Genomic DNA, 14,964 nt, shown 5'->3' with positions numbered 1-14,964 from the left:
CACTAACCGATTATATCCGATCCTCGATGTTGAAATCTCAACCGATTCCCAACACTAATAAACACAGATAATTCAAAAGCTCAAACATAAATCTTATTTTTGACCCGACATTCATAATGTCATGTTCTACATGTTGATTTGAAACAATTTTATCTCCTATGAGGGAAGTGGTAGATTGTGCATGCACAAAGTACATTGATTTTTATATTATTATATTTTGGGGGGAAATTATGAACACAAACCATTCAAAAGGTGGCTTTTATGAAACATTAAAAAAAACTACGCCTTGGACAAACTCGGCAGATTTAACACAAAGATAAAGTATTTTCTATATTGGACTAAAAAGAGTGTCTGGTCAAATTCAGGTTTTTATTTAAGGACAAAACACGTACAATGCCTAACGTGTATAAAGCTGGTTGGCTGTACATATTTATATAAATGCTAGGCATGTGCTAGGTGTGAGGCATGGTATAGGGACCAATATCAACAGTGAAAGGGACAGACAATTGTTTCCTACATTCATATTTATATCCGGGATGCACAAATCCAGTTGGTCTATCAATGCATTAGTACTGTTACGAATTTAGAAGCCATTTAATTGTTCAAAGTGTACAGATGATTAGCTATGCATTTTATTAGCCTTGGCTCGTGGTCAGTGTCAGAGTTTTATTTGAAGATAGTAGCTAAGTAACTGTAGATAATTGTGCTTGTGATATAGTTTAGGATCTGTATATTAATGTGACCCTCTGTAGTCTAGGTGGGGGAAGTCTAGTTTGTGACGTAGTGTTTGTGCCTCCGCAGCTGGCTGATGCTGACTGGGGTCAAATTTAGCAGGATTTATGGCCAGTTTATTAGTTTAACCTTGTCGTGTAGGGGTCATATTTAGCAGGATTTTGCCAACTTATCAACAATTTTAATGTAGCAGGATTTTGCTAAGGGGACAGATAATAAGGTAGTCAAGTTTGGGAGTAGGAGAGTAGATTGGGGGAGTTGGGATAGATGAGAAGAGTTGAGAGTTGGAACAGAGGAGTAGAGTTTGGGAATTTGAGAGAAAAAGTAAGGTTGAGTTAGGGAGACCGAGTTGAGAGGTCTAGAGACATAGAGGAGAGTTAGAAAGTTGGAGAAGTAGGAAGTAAGTAAGAACTGTCGTTTTAGTTGTAGTCTTAGGTCTGTGTAGTCTTGCAGTTGATAGTAGGAGATTAGCTTAGAGTGGAGGGATTGCGTTCAGAATGGTGAACACTTGTATATCATATGAGGGATTAAAACACATGTGTTGTAAATAAAGTGTAAATATCAATGTACTTATTGTGTTGTTCAATTAATTTGAACTGGTGGCAGCGGCGGAATTGTTACAGAAAGTAACACGTTGGGATATGAATACAAAACGTAACAGTACTACCAGAAGTAGCCTTGCTCATGTCCGCAAATTTGAAAGCTGTTGGGATTACTATTCAAACACGTGATTGTGGCAACTTCAATGAACACTGTCTAATGATAGTTTGTTTATGTCAAGTATAAGGGCATGTTATTTAGAGCTAACACGTCCTAGGTACAAAGGTATCAAATACTTTCGTTTTCTATATACGTAGGCCTACTGAAGTAAAAGTATGACAGCATTTTAAATATTGAATCCTGTCAATAATAAGTTCGAGTCTGTTTAATGGGAGATAAAATTGATACAAACACCACTGTTACACATATTACTCACCGTGCGAACTTAATATAAGATAATGAAAGCGCAGACAGGTATGTGTTTTCAAGACACAACACTTTTCTTCCTTGTCCCGCCCGAACACGGATGTTGCCTATTCAACTATAAGCAAAGAATCGGAATTGCGGTATAGAACTTCCGGAATTTTTAAGGTTGGTTGGTTGTATTGGTTTGAACGTCCTATCTACAGCAAAGGTGACTAAAGGATACCTTCACATATTATTAAAAAATTACAGAAACTGATTTATTTATCTTAACATAATTATATTTGGGATCAGGTATGTTTTAATGTATATATATATATTTTATGTATTTCTCGTATCCGACGTCTGTAATTACCCGCCTCATACCTGTACATAGTGTACGTCAACGCAGTGAAACCTAAAAACTTTCTTTGTTTTTGATACATATAGTTGTTAACTTTCAAGTTTGACCAACACATATACATTTTGCAGATAGCACAAACAGAGACGTATATATATACTACAGAGAGGCTGTATATGTCACTAGCACAAAGCTGTGTGTATGATGTTAACTCACATTTATATTACTGTGGCTCACAAAGCTGTGTGTATTATGCTAACTCACATTTATATTCCAGTGACTCACAAAGCTGTGCGTATGATGGCAACTCACATTTATATTACAGTGGCTCATAATAAATTATTTATATTATTATATGCATGGAAATTTCTCGGCATCACATTGGTCGGATCACGTGACCAGTCCTCAAAAACTCATGTAGACAGCTGGTTATAGCCAATATGGATTTCCCCGGAACCTGTCGTAGCGCATGCGCAGTTAGACCAGAATGCGATCTGTCGGATGACAATTCCGTCTTTTCGCATTGTAGAGGTATTGAATGTTACGTCATTAGTTTGTGTGAGAAAATTACGTCGTTTTCTTAAACAAATATGACGTTACTCCCACAAACAAATGACGTAACAATCAATACCTGCTCACAAGAGCAGATAACTCTGCAATACGAAAAGACGGAATAGAAGATGGCTGCTGGCGAACGTTTCTTCTCCGTTACATCAGAAAATTTCCAAAATTATTCGAGGAGAAAGATGCTGTTAACATAAAAAAGGCCATTGAACACGCAGTGCATGTCCTCCATACTTATCTTAATATCTTCGAAAGCTGCAATGCTGAACTGTTGAATTCAAACCTGGCTAAATTTTACACGGAGGCTCGCGTACGAAAATTAGAAGCTATTTTTTATTTTTTATTTTAATTTTTTTATTGTTGAAGCTTATAATTACATAATAAAACAGTTATGGGCTTTTGTGCTGGTAAATATGTGATATGAACCTCGGTCAATATCACTCTTTCAGGTTCATATCACATCATATTCACCAGCACAAAAGTCCAAAATTGTATAATATAATATTTATAGGCTTTTAGATAAAGAGTTTTATCTATGTCAACTCTTATAACGTGTAATTTTAAAATCAATATTTTGAATTCCGATAATTAATGGAAGGGAGGTAAGTCGTCTAAATAAAATGATCGGTTTTAATTCAGGCTCCTCATCGGAATAAGACATAAAATGCAAGGTTAAATACTGCTCTACATTTACTATGAATTAATGACATGATATCATGTTATAGCTAGGGGCCCTTGTGTTTACTGACGCCTTCCAACTTCTTAGACCCTCAATAGACTTTCTTACGATAAAACATACCGTTGGACTTGCCTATTCCGAAGTTTGTGTACATAATTAAAAGCTGTAGATCTAGAGGGTGCAGAACCCACCTGTGTATGGTTGCAAACTAAAAAAAGAACGTGTTCAATTATACCTCATCATTCTTGTACGTCAATGTCATATGTTATATTTGTTTCTTATGGTGTTTTTCTCTAAAATACTCTAAAAACGTTGCAAATAAATTATACAAGTATTCAAACCAGTCTGTCCCAGGTTAAGCTACTTCACACTAACTATTGAAGTAGACAACACATCCTGTATTTCTGCGTTATATCACCTTTTTCTTTTTATGTAAAGAAATTTGTCTACATCATTAATCATTCTTCTGTAGTGTAAAGTAAACTGCTTACAATATAGACTAGATGGCTGTAGTCTGAGAAATAGAGAAATGTAACAAAATTTAACTTTCAAACTTATCTGATCAGTCTCAATAAACCCCTCTTGTACCTTCTGAGAAATAGTGCCAAAAAGAATTGTCCAAGGAAGGAGGGACGGACGAAAGGTAATTTGAATAGCCCACCATCTATCTTGCTATTCCGGTAAGTCTCAAAATGAAACATGAACAACTACAAAGGGAAACCTTCATATGAAATTTGAGATAAGTGTTTCTGGTACATTTTAAGAAAAGGCGACGACAAGAATTATTTAAGGACGAGCAACGGACCATGGACAAATGGTGATTTGAACTGCCCATCATTTGATAATCGCTAGTTAAAAAACACAGTACAAAAAGATGAGTTAAGAGTAAATTTTCTTGTAAAGCAAACCATAAGTGCAATTCAAATTATAATTGTTTCTTTTACTGAAACTTTTTTTTTTTTTTCGAACAATATTAGTATTATTTTTTATCATAATTTAAAAAACAGACAATATTCTATATTTTCTTGATAAACATAAACATAAACATAAACATACCAAGCAAAGAAATTAAGTGACAACCGTTAACAACTTCATTGTAAGAAGCTTTTAATCAAACTATAATGAAAAATATTTTCGTTTCTGGGGTTTTCTACGGAACACAAAATGTCTAGTGTTTATAGACACTATATATGTACAATCAAGTCATAACAAAATCGAATGTTCCTGGTAAACTTTTTAATTGGCTTCGTGTGACAAATCGCTAGGCTGACACCTACTCTTTGAAAAGTACAGAGGAGCGATACACAACTTCAGAGCCTGAAGATCATACCGTTAATGGGTTTTTGGACATATTTAACATGAATCGCTAACAATATGTCCATACACCCATTATTGTTATGACCTCATAAATGTTGAAAAAATAAAAAGCATTCCTTAAATATAACGGTATTATCTTCAGGCTCTGAAGTTGTGTATCGCTCCTCTGTATACCTGACTTTTGACCCCATATAAATCCGCCGTCACATATCAAAATCTACTAAAACTATACGCTTTTCTAAAGTTAAATATCTGTAGATTTAATTCAACAATTACCCATTTAAATTACTCAAGAAACCTAGTACTTAACCTGACCAATGTTAGGTAGGGATTGTAATCGTAAACCACACTTGCTGAATGGCTGATTTAGTTGAGCGAGTACATTGTACTAAAGAGCCTTCGATTTGTTCATGACATATTTCAGTGAGGCAGAAAGAATAGGTGTTCCGAGGATGGAGACCTGGATTTGAGGGACGCGGTAGAGCGGTCTATAAAGAGTGGTTCATCGTAAATAGTTTCGTAAAATAATTGATACGGGAATAGACTTGTACATAAACGAGACGAGTTATAACTCACTTAATAGAGCTGAAACAAGCGGACGTAGTTAGTCTTCTCCGCAGTGAGTACAAACATGTCACCACAAACAGCTATTGCAAATGGAAGGTTTATTCCGTCAGATGACGTCAGCAGTTTCCTGACGTGCATCCCGTCCCTTGACATCTGTACGACGTTTTTTGAAGCATAACCACAAAGGTAGATGTTGCACTCCTTGTCAACGGTAACTCCTGCAGCAGCACCCACAATACCCTCTTGTATCACAGCCGTGTCACGTTTGTCAGCCGACAGTCGGGACAGCAAAGCTTCTCCCTTAGTGATAGTGTGACAGCTGACCAGTATGTCTTCATTTGTTGGGTCATGTGACAGGAAATAACACCTACACTTATACTGATGTAGCAGATCAGCGGTGCCGTCCGGTGTCACACTGTACACTTCTGCTTCTTCTGTGTTTGTACAAACGACAAATCTTCCGTTGATATGGGTTATACCATTTACGCCTTTATCATCTGGCATGCAGATCACGGAAGAAAGTGATATTTTTGAGTTTTCGACTTTCACGACATGGACACCACCAGGGCTGCTAACTGCCACAGCCACTGTGTTGTCGTTCACATAACACATATCCCAGGGAGTTCCTCGCATGGTCATCTCATCCAGGTACTGTCCTTTATCTGTAAACAGCTTCAGCTTTTTGTTGCTGAAATCACTTACTACTACTTGATTGTACGGAAGGTACACAACGCCAACTGCATCACAATCATTCTCATCTGATATAGTTTTTATATCAAACTGTTGTACTTCTCTCACGCGACGCCTGGACATTGAAGAAGCTAGGTAACCATGACTCTCAGGAAAGCGTCGTGGTGGTTTCTCAATGACGATATTCCCCATAGCGCCATCACCAAAGGTCGCAAGTTCGGGTTCGGTCTGATGCTTAACATTGACAGACGTGAAAGATTCGTTCATCTCCATGACCAGGACCTTACACGACTCAACTTCTGCCTGTCCTCTCTGATACAACACTATCGTTTCAGTGTTATCGTTTCCCTCTGTAGCTTTAATGGACGACTTCAGGGTATTTAGCATACTGTTCTTTAGACGTTCACATTGCCGTAAGGAGTCGTCTAATTTCCTCTTTTCGTCTTTGAACAGCGTGATCAACTTGTCAGTGTAGTTCTTCTGAAGCTCGTCAAGCCGTTTGTCGATCATTTGGCGTAGATCTGTAATGCTTTGGAGAGTGATTTCTTGGTTCTTTACCATGACTTGGAGCTGTTCGTCAAAGTCCTTCACTAAAGAGTTCATGACATCTGCCCCTTTCTGTAGTGCTGCCTGCATATCTGTCAGTTGCGATCCTGCTTTTAGCTTCTGAATGTATTTCGTCGCTGTTGTGACTGCTTCACAACGTCTATGGTCTTCTAAAACGCATATGTTACAGCCAAGAAGTTTGTGATCTTCACAGTACCAAACCATATTCTCGTCGTGTTGGTCACATTGAGGAACAGCCGGGTTCTGTTTTGGTCTATTGCTGTCGTGCCTGTTAGTATCTAAAATATCACATTCAATATGTATGATATCATGGTGATCAACTTTACACGTCTCACAAAAACCAGATTCCATTTTCTTGCACCAGAACTTGGCAGGATTGGACAGATTTCCTTTTGTTTGACAAGGTGTGCAGTACAGTGGTCCAGACGACTGTTCCTTAAGCTTGACAAGTTCTTGGATCACACCATTAGTTGGAAACTGTTTAGCCCAGTTTTCCTTGTTTTCCGCTTGATTGACAGGCGTGGCCATCCCTCTACAAACTGGACACGGAAAAGACGTCGCCGAAGCCATCTTACCAGACAACTCCTTGGTGATGTAGGTCCCCAGGCACTCCTGACAGAAGCAATGGAGACATGGTAAGGACTTGGGTTGTCGAAGTCGCTCAAGACAGATTGGACACTCTAGTAAGTGTAAGTCTAGTTCCGGACAGGGTCCGCCTTCAGCCATAATGAGGATCAGATTGGTTCAACTTTAAACTGGAAATGAAGATATTCGATTTATATATTATTGATTGTCTCCCTAACTAAAGAATGTTTATGTAAATTACAGTTTTAAGTACGATGCAAGAGTAATACATTGTGTTCTGTGAGATGGTCTGAAACAGTATTCTTAGACAAAAATATCGTTGTCATTCCCAAGTATCATACACTTACTAAGTAATAAAGCTAGATTTCATAAAACGATGTCACTATTTTCTTTTTAAATGAACACATGACCAAAATTGAAAATAATATTAAGTGTCAAACTAACAAGAGGCCCAGAGGGCCTGTATCACCTGTTTCTTTTGTTACAGGAAACTGACATATAGGTCACTTCAGACCAAATTTGGAAACTAGAACACAGGACATTTTTACATCTCTGAAACAGTTCTTAAGATATTGTTGCTTGAAATTTCAAATTTCAATTTTAAAGCTTTTAACTCAAGTTGACCTTTGACTCCCCACGTATCATGACTAGACCAAATGCTTCATAGGATATTATAGGTTGAAGTTTTTAACATATTTGACCCTTGTGACCTTAAAGTAAGACAAGGTCATTTTAATGAGGCAGCTTTATAGCGATTCATCCCAGGTACATCCTGGCCAAATATCATGACCCTGGCCTGATGAAACTTGAGAAGATTGTTAAAGCTTAAACCCATGGTGGCATTTGACCCCCGAGTAGCATTTAAATTTGACCTTTGACCTCATTACTGTTATTAAGAAAAAGATTCGCACTGCTGGTCTACATAACATACTCAAGTATCATGACTGTAGTCCAAATGGTTCTGCACTTTATAGCACTCCATCCCAGGTACCTACTGGCCAAATATCATGACCATGGGCCAAATGGAACTTGAGAAGAAGATTGTTGAGTCTTTTAACCCATGTGGTTGTTTGACTCCGGCTAGCACTTAAAGAGTTGATATTTGACCTCATTACTGTAATAAAGAAAAAGATTTCCACTGCTTTGTCTACATACATACTCAATTATCATGACTCTAGTCTAAATGGTTCTTAGGATATTTTTGTTTGAAGTTTTTAACTTATTTGACTCCTGTGACCTTGAAAGTAGGTCAAGGTCATTTTAAAGAGGAACGGTTATAGCACTTCATCCCAGGTACCTACTGGCCAAATATCATGACCCTAGGGCCTCCAGTTCTTCAGAAGAAGTTGTTCAAAAGAAAAAGTTGACAGACGAACGACGGACGACGCGGTATATCATAAGCTCACATGTCCAGGTGAGCTAAAAACAGCAAGTCATTTCAAAAATACTGTCAATCAGGCATCTTCTAAACCACACTTGTTGTCGATATCACATGATATCAGTTAGACATTATTTACATGGTTAGAGGTTCCATTGCAGAACAATATTCCAGACCAAATTTGGTCAGAATCTATTCCAACGTTCTTGAGTTAAGAAAAGCTGACGAGGGATGGACAGATGGACCAATGAATGGTGGACTAAGGATACATCTCTAAAGGGCCAGAAGTGTTAGCATAGGCCCATTGGGCCAGCATCACTCACATGGTATTATTGTCCCACTCGTGACCTTAATAGTGGAATAAAATAAACATACATGCAAAATATCATAACTATTTCAAGTAATTCAAGGTAATCAAGATTAGAAACGTACGTAATAGCCTTTCATCCTTACCACATATCATTAGAAGTTATCTAAAGGTTTATACACATTTGACAATGTAATCTTGATAGTGGGTCAAAGTCATTCATGTAAACAGACATGTATAGTTCTTCATCTAAAAATGCTATTGCAAAACAGCACCATCCTATGTATTTTGTATATAAAATGCATTTGAACGTTTTCAACACAGCTGATCCCTGTGACCTTAAATTTAGGTGAAGGTCATTTATTTGATCAAACATATCTCTTGATCTGTTTGTATCTGATTAAATATTACCACGCTACCCTTTTGGTATTCAGAATGAGTCATTTAAATGTGTACAATGTATTTGAACCCCGTGACCTTAATTATGAAGGTCAGACATTTAATATAGCGTTGCAGCTCTTTATCTTATCATGTAACGGCTTAAATAGGAATGTTGGTTACATGCAAAACACCTTTGAAATGTTTTAAACACATTTGAACTTTGTGACCCCTAAATATGGGTGAAGGTCATTGATGTTAACACCCTTGGCAGCTCTTCATCTTAGCCTGCTACTGGCCTAATGTCATCACCCCGGACATTTTGGTTATTTATAAGAAGTCGTTTATATAAATAGTTGACGCCTGACAGATGGACGGACAAGGCGCAATGGCAAAAACAATAAAAAATAATCTCATCCAAAATAATACAAGAGGCCAAAGGGGTATGTATTGCTTACCTGGATATTTAAGTAATAATTTATATGCATGTCTTTCAGTTCTTCAGAAGAAGTCATTTGAAATGTTTGATATATTTTACCCCTGTGACCTTGAAAATACATCAAGGTACCTGTGTAATTTTCATTTGAAAACTCTCTACGACTCCATCCCATGCAGCTATCAGTCAAATAAATTGATTATATGCCTACTGGTTCTTCAGCAGAAGTTTTCGAAATGTTTGACATATTATACCCCCATGACCTTGAAAGTAGGTTGAGGTCATTTTCATTTGCAATCTCTGTCAGGATACATCCCAAGGTGCTACTAGCAAAATAGTATGATCATATGCTTGTCAGTTTTTCAGAAGAAGTCTTTTGAAGAGCTTGACTGATGTGACCCTTGTGACCTTGAAAGTAGGTCAAAGTCATTTTCATTAGCAAACTTTGTTGTTAACTATCTGAGTAAGCTTCAAGCTAAATATTAAGAGTCTATACCTTCGCAGTTTTAAAGAGGAAGTTGTTTGATATTTTTTTACATATTTGACACCTTTTGACTTTGAAAGTAGGTCAAGGTAATTTTCATTCTAAAACTTTGTCTTGATCCAATCAATGAACATAGCACCCAAACACCATGACAGTTAGCCTTTCCATTCTTCAGAGAAGTTGTTTAAGGATCCTGTCCCAGCCAGAGCAGAACACTAAAGAATTCCACTGTCGTTTTTCAGTGTTAGAGTTACATGCCCCTGATTACCATTTCGACAATGTTGTTATCATCCTTTCAATAGATTTCGTTTGAAAAATGTTTCGGCAACAGAGTTGTGTCCCTTGTGTTGAAAATCTCCAATCGTGAAAGTGTGGGCAAAAAAGCTGTCGTAACGATGTAAACAACGTCATGGCAGTGATGGCTGACATGCAAGCCTGACCTAAAATCAGGCGTTTTAAATGTTAACTAAACGCATTAACTGACAGTAATAACAACAACGATGTTCAATATCAACTGCTAGACCACGACTATGCGACGAAACAAAGTGACACTAATTCACACATTGAAGAGACGCTGACTAGTGAGGCCCCTACTACTGACAATTTTACTGATGAGCTGACACCGACATCCGATGAGGATCCCTCTAGTACTAGTGATCAAGAATACGCCAATAACTTTTTAGCCTGGTCGCAGGGTAGACGAGTGGTTGATGTTATCTGAATACCTGGACCAGAAAGGTTGTAAGGAATGCGGTACTAGGCTACGGTTGTGCAATACCCAACAGGAAAGACATTTTGGCTTGGGAAGATTTGTATACATACAAGTAAGATCATTAGTCAGGATTATATTCTATATTTGTTATTACATGTATATGCCCAAGAGGCCTATACTTCAAGTTCATTTTTTTATATTACTAGCAACAATGTTATTTTTACAATGTGATATTTTTATACCACAATATTGTATGTTGTTATTTGTACATAATGTAAAAGTTTATTAGTGTTGTATAGTGTGATATTTGTTAAACCACAATATACGTTGTTATCTGTATATAATGACAAAGTTTATTATTGCTATATACTGTGATATTTTTATGTCACAATATGGTATGTTGTTATCTGTACATAATGTGAAAGTTTATTATTGTTTTGTTCAGAATGTAAATGTTTATTATTGTTGTATATAGTGTGATTTTTTATATCACAACATAGTATGTTATTTGTACATTATGTAGAAATTTATTATTGTTGTGTAAAGTATGTGGAACTTTGTTATTGTTGTCCATTGTGACATTTTTGCTATGACACAGTTAAGTACATTGTTTGTTATAATGTTATTCATATACAATGTGCAATCTGTTTTATATTGGTTATTACATTTGAAGTAATTTTAATGGTTGTTAATGCCTACTGTTTTATATTTGTATATAAAAAGTGCTATATTGTATGTTGTAAATTGTATATATGACTTTTTGGGATTTAGAATTATTATTGGTACAATTGTAAGAGTTGTCTCTCTTTTTTGTTTAGTTTCTTTGTATCAGTCCGCAAGATATTTATTTTTTGTCACCTATTTTCATTTCGTTGTCCTAAACGTGTTGCATTGGCACTCAGAATTTTATTGATTCATGTAATGGGCATTTTTGTTTGTTTTAGTATTATTTTTAGAAAATTACTCAGTTTTTTTTGTATTTTGTTCATCAATATTGACATTGTTATTATTTTGTATGTGTTATATTGCTAATAAACCATTATTGCATCAAATGAAATGTATTTTGTTTCATTTTGTTCAATTAAAAAAAAAAATGAAAAAAATAGAAATTTAATAATTTCCCAAAAAATCTGTAGAAACTACCACAAGGTATGAGTTCAGAAATGATTTGGTTATGCAATAGCGATGTTGTAGAAAAAGCAACAATGCATCATTACATTTTTAGGCAGAGGGACGGGGATCTTTAAAGGAAAATTTGACAGACAATGGATTGACGAGGGCAGACATGGCATAAGCTCACTAGCCCTTCAGGCAGGTGTGCTAATAATATATATCTATTTTCATATAATTTCAAAAAACCCTTGAACTGTCATCTATTGGCAAACTCATATACAGATTGCATTAATGCCTTCAATATTTCAATGTATAAGAGTATACAAAATACCTACTGTTTCCTAGATAATTAGCCATTTCAGTAATGTAATGTACTGTGTACAGAAGTCAAAGGCCATAACTCTGGTAAATAGTGAAGAAATCCTACAAATATGCCACTTTCTTTCTGTTATATATAGCCTCCAAATCCAGGTTAATTTCAAAGTCTCTATAAAAGAATTTTTTTATCTGATTTAATATTCAATTAGAAATCATAACGTTCAACATTTAATTTTTATTAATAAAGGATTCTTCCGGGTTTGGTTAAGAAATAAAAAAGGTGATTAAATTGTGATAAAATACGAAGGAAATTTATAATTTCTATTCGTCCTAAAGATGTTAAAATCCTTCTGTTCCATATCAAAGTTCAGTTTTTGGAATTTTGTGCAGGTCCACAGTAAATCTGATACCTAAAAATGCAAATTTTGTAATTCCCTATAATAAGTTCCACTCTGGAAGGTATGTATCATTACTATAAATTACTAGCCGATCATCCAGCAGGTGACCATATTAATCAGATAGAATAATCTAACGTTAATCTGAAGGGAAACTTGAACCATATTAATGATAAATAGGTCTGTGTAACAGTGAAGTAAATATAAATCTTATTTTTAACATGATATACATAAAATAATGTTCTACGGGTTAATTTCTAACAATTTCATTTCCAATGAGGGAAGTTGTAGAGTGTGTGTGCATGCTCAAAGTACATTGAATTTTTCTGTTGTAACAGGAGAAAGAGAAATGCATGGCCGGACCGGGGTTCGAACCTGGGACCCTCCAAACTCTAGCCGGACGCTCGACCAATTGAGCAATCTGGTTGCCCACTGACGACCTAGTTCAGTTCCACTACAATATCATTACTTTTTGTTTGTAAATTATTCTTAAGCTTCTGTATAAACACTGATAATCAAAAAGCTCAAATATAAATCTAATTTTTAACCCAAGGCAAGGGTAGAGCCAATGCCGTGGTTTTCTTAATGGTGGAATAATTTGGTCCTTTGCTCCTCGTGTGGATGCCCGAAAGTATGCAGGGGATTGAGTAAAAAAGAGAACATCATAAAATAGATTCAAGGAGCAATGAGTTATTCTTGTAGTTTATAAGAATTATTTTTAACCCGATATACAGTAAGGTATTTTGTTAAATATGTCTGAAAATAACATGTAAATTTTCACTCAGTTTCTAATTATACATGAAAAACCGTGATTTTCACGGTTGACTGCAGCGTACAAGTTTTACACCCTTGAAATACACATTATCGTCGATTTCTAAATTATTAGATGATAAATAGAAATTTTTGTTACTGTCACATTTAGAAAATAATGTTTGGATTTATTGTATAATTTTATAAAAAATATAAACGTGAGTAATGAGATATTAAAATATCATTATAAATTCCTGGTACGGGGTTTTAGTCCGGGAGTGGCGTACAAGATTTACCTACCACCAGTGTGTCTCACAATTCAAGCACATGTGCTTGTGGTTGGTATTACGGTCAATGCGATAGTTTGGTGCTTCAAACCTACGAGATATGTTGTATATAAAGTAACAAGTACAATCGTCGATTTCTAAATTATAAGATGATAAATAAACATTTTTGTAACTGTCACATTTAGAAAATAATGTTTGAATTTATTGTATAATTTTATAAAAAAATATAAACGATCGCGTTAATGAGATATTAAAATATCTCTTTATTCCTGCTACGGGGTTTTAGTCCGGGAGCGGCGTACAAGATTTACCTACCACCAGTTTGTCTCTCAATTCAAGTACATGTGGTTGTGGTAGGTATTACGGTCAATGCGATAGTTTTTAAACCTACGAGATATGTTGTATATAAAGTAACAAGTACAAAGGTAGCACATACTTTCGTTTTCTATATACGTACTACAGTAAACAAATACGACAGCATATTGTGTGTAATCACTACTTTCTGACATAATGCTAGTCTGTGTGTGTATAACGGATGATCAATCTTGTCCTTGCATCACTGTCACACATTATACTCACCGTGTAAACGTAAAGTCAGACAGTAAATAGCAGACAGGTCTGTGCTTTCCGGACGTTGTACTTTCACGCCCCACACATAGTCTCGTTCAACCAGACGCTCGATCACTTGTAATATTCGGCGTAGCTTGCGAAGACAACAAGAGTCTGGTTGAACGAGACAAGCCACACACACGGATGTCATACATACATCTGTAAGCAAAGAATCGGAAATACGATGCACAAGTTCCGGATGTTGCAATATTTAAGTCCGTGGTGCAATGTTGTGAAAAGATAATGTGTTAGGTTGTTTTATCTTACGTTAATATGTTTTACGGCACGGCCGTTAGTGAGGGCGGAGCCAGGTTGTACTATAAATGTATCGGAATATCGGTACTGTACTCTTTCAAGCATTGCGTGATGTGTTAAATTACTAAATCAGACCTACATGTATAGCTATACAGTGTATATTGCAGTTAAGTTTCCTTTCTTGATTTCTTTTTGGCTGACAAGATGTTTGATATCTTTAAGTTTTCCGCCTAGGCGTATGATTGAATGACATTAATTTGAGAATGCGAAAGGTTCATTAGACTATATAAGTATTTAAATTTGCACCTCTTGAATCTTCTACAAAGACATTGAAATAAAACATATTAGGAAGGATATTGTTAATCATGTATAATAGCATAGTTATCTGATATCCACGAAAAGATAAACATATATGTATATATCTTTACAAATAAGCCCTTTGGATTACTTCAAACTTAACTTCAATGATTTTTAATATTGCATCAAGAGATAATTTATGCAAAGTATTTTACAATTTTTGTGCTTTTTATGTGTAAAA

At 35.8% G+C, this 14,964-nt stretch overlaps 1 protein-coding gene across 1 annotated transcript; it reads right to left on the bottom strand.

Moving 5' to 3' along the window:
* Positions 1 to 4,416: 4,416 nt before the first annotated feature.
* LOC110446187 (transcription intermediary factor 1-beta-like) lies at positions 4,417 to 14,231 on the bottom strand. The gene is made up of 2 exons (XM_021491208.1): positions 14,142 to 14,231; positions 4,417 to 7,174 (listed from the first exon to the last, which is right to left on the bottom strand). The coding sequence occupies exon 2, from the start codon at positions 7,143 to 7,145 to the stop codon at positions 5,172 to 5,174; it is 1,974 nt and encodes a 657-aa protein (XP_021346883.1). The 5' UTR covers positions 7,146 to 7,174; positions 14,142 to 14,231; the 3' UTR covers positions 4,417 to 5,171.
* Between the last annotated feature and the right edge of the window lie 733 nt (positions 14,232 to 14,964).

The sequence above is a fragment of the Mizuhopecten yessoensis genome, unplaced genomic scaffold (genome assembly GCF_002113885.1).
Source record: "Mizuhopecten yessoensis strain PY_sf001 unplaced genomic scaffold, ASM211388v2 scaffold2623, whole genome shotgun sequence".
Taxonomy (NCBI): Eukaryota; Metazoa; Mollusca; class Bivalvia; order Pectinida; family Pectinidae; genus Mizuhopecten; species Mizuhopecten yessoensis.
This window is presented reverse-complemented; position numbering and strand designations above follow the sequence as displayed.